This window comes from Teleopsis dalmanni, chromosome 2 (assembly GCF_002237135.1).
Source record: "Teleopsis dalmanni isolate 2A chromosome 2, ASM223713v2, whole genome shotgun sequence".
NCBI classification, from domain to species: domain Eukaryota; kingdom Metazoa; phylum Arthropoda; class Insecta; order Diptera; family Diopsidae; genus Teleopsis; species Teleopsis dalmanni.
The window spans coordinates 190,723,365-190,725,877 of record NC_051847.1 but is presented as its reverse complement, the minus strand read 5'-3'; the positions used below and the strand labels follow the sequence as shown (position 1 = coordinate 190,725,877).

General features: G+C 29.7%; 1 protein-coding gene across 1 annotated transcript; it reads left to right on the top strand.

Annotated features, from left to right (window-relative positions):
* The first annotated feature begins 294 nt into the window (after positions 1-294).
* On the top strand, positions 295-1,068 carry LOC119676424 (V-type proton ATPase subunit D 1-like). The gene has a single exon (XM_038087664.1). The coding sequence runs from the start codon at positions 295-297 to the stop codon at positions 1,066-1,068; it is 774 nt and encodes a 257-aa protein (XP_037943592.1).
* The last annotated feature ends 1,445 nt before the right edge of the window (positions 1,069-2,513 follow it).

The window sequence follows — 2,513 nt, the reverse complement described above, 5'->3', positions numbered from 1 at the left end:
AAAATAACCCCCAGATATAAATTATATTATTTAAAAATAATTAATTTGATTTTAAAACTAATAATTAAACTATTTTTTTTTATCTAGTAGCTATGCGCAATTGTGTCAGTCAAGACTCAAAGATATACTACAATATTTTGATTTTTGACTATATATTTTTTTTTGGTTCTTAAAATCCATATCAAAATTTAAGTTTTATAAAGGCAAGACTGTTACAATTCTAAGACCTCATAATTTGGCAACATTTTTCCTTCAGTTTTAAGATCTTGTTGTACTATACTTTAGTTCTGCAAAATGAGTAAAGATAAATTTCCATTGTTTCCCTCACGTGCAAATTTAGTGTTTATGAAGCTACGTCATGCTTCTGCAGTGAGAGGTCTTGGTTTATTAAAGCGAAAACGTGATGCAATGGAAATGAAACTGAAAGAATATCAGAGATTGCAGCAGGAAACGGCAGATCAAATACCAATTGTTATGAGAGATGCAATATTTGCATTAGCAAAAGGAAATTTTCTTTCGACTGATTTTAAACCTGCTGAAATTAATACTTCAGAGCGTGCAGATTGTTTTCTACGCATAATTCAAGGTAAAGTTTTAGGAATGAAATTACCTTCATTTAATTTAATTATGTGGAATGCAACAAATAATCCGTTAACTGGTCTTTCACGAGGCGGAGAACAAGTAGGAAAGATTCGGAATAAATTTCAAGAAGCACTCAAAGTGCTCGTCCGTATGGCATCACTTCAAATCTCAGTTAAAGTATTAACCGATCATGTTCGTCAAAATAATATGCGTGTCAATGGTTTAGAATATGTAATGATTCCAAAACTTATTAATACAGTTGCCTATATCAATCAAGAACTCGACGAACTTGCACGTGAAGAGTTTTATCGCTTGAAATGTTCACAGCGTAAACAAATTGAGGCTAAGAGAAGATTTAAGGAATTAGTAAATAAATATAACAGGTTAATGGGTAAGGATGAGGTTTTTCCTTCTTCTGTACAACCTGCTGATATACCATTTCATAGGAGTCAGTTCAATGCAGATAATCTTAATTCAGTAACCTAAATATGTTGTATAGATATAACTGATATAATTGTTTAAAAATATGTGTACGAAATAATTATATATGGTGTGTGGATTTATAAAACAATTATTAATGGAACGATGAATCATCAGCTTTAAAAGAAAAACTAATGAGATAACTGAGCCGAAATAAAACAAAGACATGGACATGCATTGAAATGTGGGTCAAGTGAGAGTAACAAGTCAATAAAAATTGTGTTAAAAATAACGAACACATTTTAGAAAAGTGATGATAATTAAATAAATAAGAATAATTAATAAATTATTCAAAATTCTTAATAAAATCATAATTGGTAAAGAAATATTTTGTGGTTTTACTTATTAATATTTGAAGAAAATTTGAGGTTAAAGCTTAGTTCAATCAGAACAATTTCGAAAAGTGATCATTTCAATTATTATTTACACAGACTTTCATTACTACACATCTATATTTTTTTTTTAATGCAACTAAGCAGGAAAAAAAAAATATAGAAAAATTTATTTTTAATACCTACGTGATTAAATTTCATTTAAGTATGTAAAATTTTAAGTTGTATTGTTAAAAAAATATATTAGTTCATCTATGTGTTTTTGCATAGTATTTAAAGTAAATTAGGTTAGGTTGGGTTATACCGGCGATCCCTAGTTTATCCACTTAAGCCTATTGGCCTATTATGTTACCGTATATATAGGAAAAATTCATGGTTTAAAACCACCTAGAACCTTTGGCGAAACATAAAATGCTAACTAGTGTCAGGTACTGTAATTGGTTAAGGTCCTCAAGAAAGGAGGCTCCTAGACTATTAAGTCGCCGCCGTGCATTAGCTGGGCAAAAACGTAGTAGATGAGAGGCAATCTCATCGTTTTACCCACAGCTGCGACAGATTTGATTGAAAGGGAGACTTAATCTTCTAGCAAGGTTACTTAATTTACAGTGATCCGTAAATAAACCTACCAAAAGACCGACATCTCTATGGGGTATCTCATTGAGAATTTTGGGTCACGATTCTGGCCACGATTTTTCCTTTTATCGGAACGTGGCCAGATTGCATACATATACCTTCATATCGTTGAGTCTTCTCGTCTTTTATTAACAAAATTCAGTACGCAAAGAACTCAGTAGTAATTTGCATGACGTTAGAGATATGCCCAGTTAAAGTTAAAGTTAATTTTTAGGTCAATATATATTACATAGAATAAGAATAAATATGTAAGAAATTTATTTAGTTCATATTTGTATTTTTGTGCTCAGTGTGACGTACATATAAAGCTGTTTTACAATTCAACAAATATAATTATATTTAGACTGAATAAAAAAATTAAATAAGTTTACTTCACACCCATGTAATTACTTATGCAAAATTTTGATATAATATTTTATAATCCAAATAAAATTTTATTATCTCTCATAATTTCAATATTTAACTTTGCTATATAACTGCTTCGAC

Coding starts and splice junctions, on each gene's coding strand:
- LOC119676424 (XM_038087664.1), top strand. CDS start 295: ATGAGTAAAGATAAATTTCCATTGTTTCCCTCACGTGCAAATTTAGTG.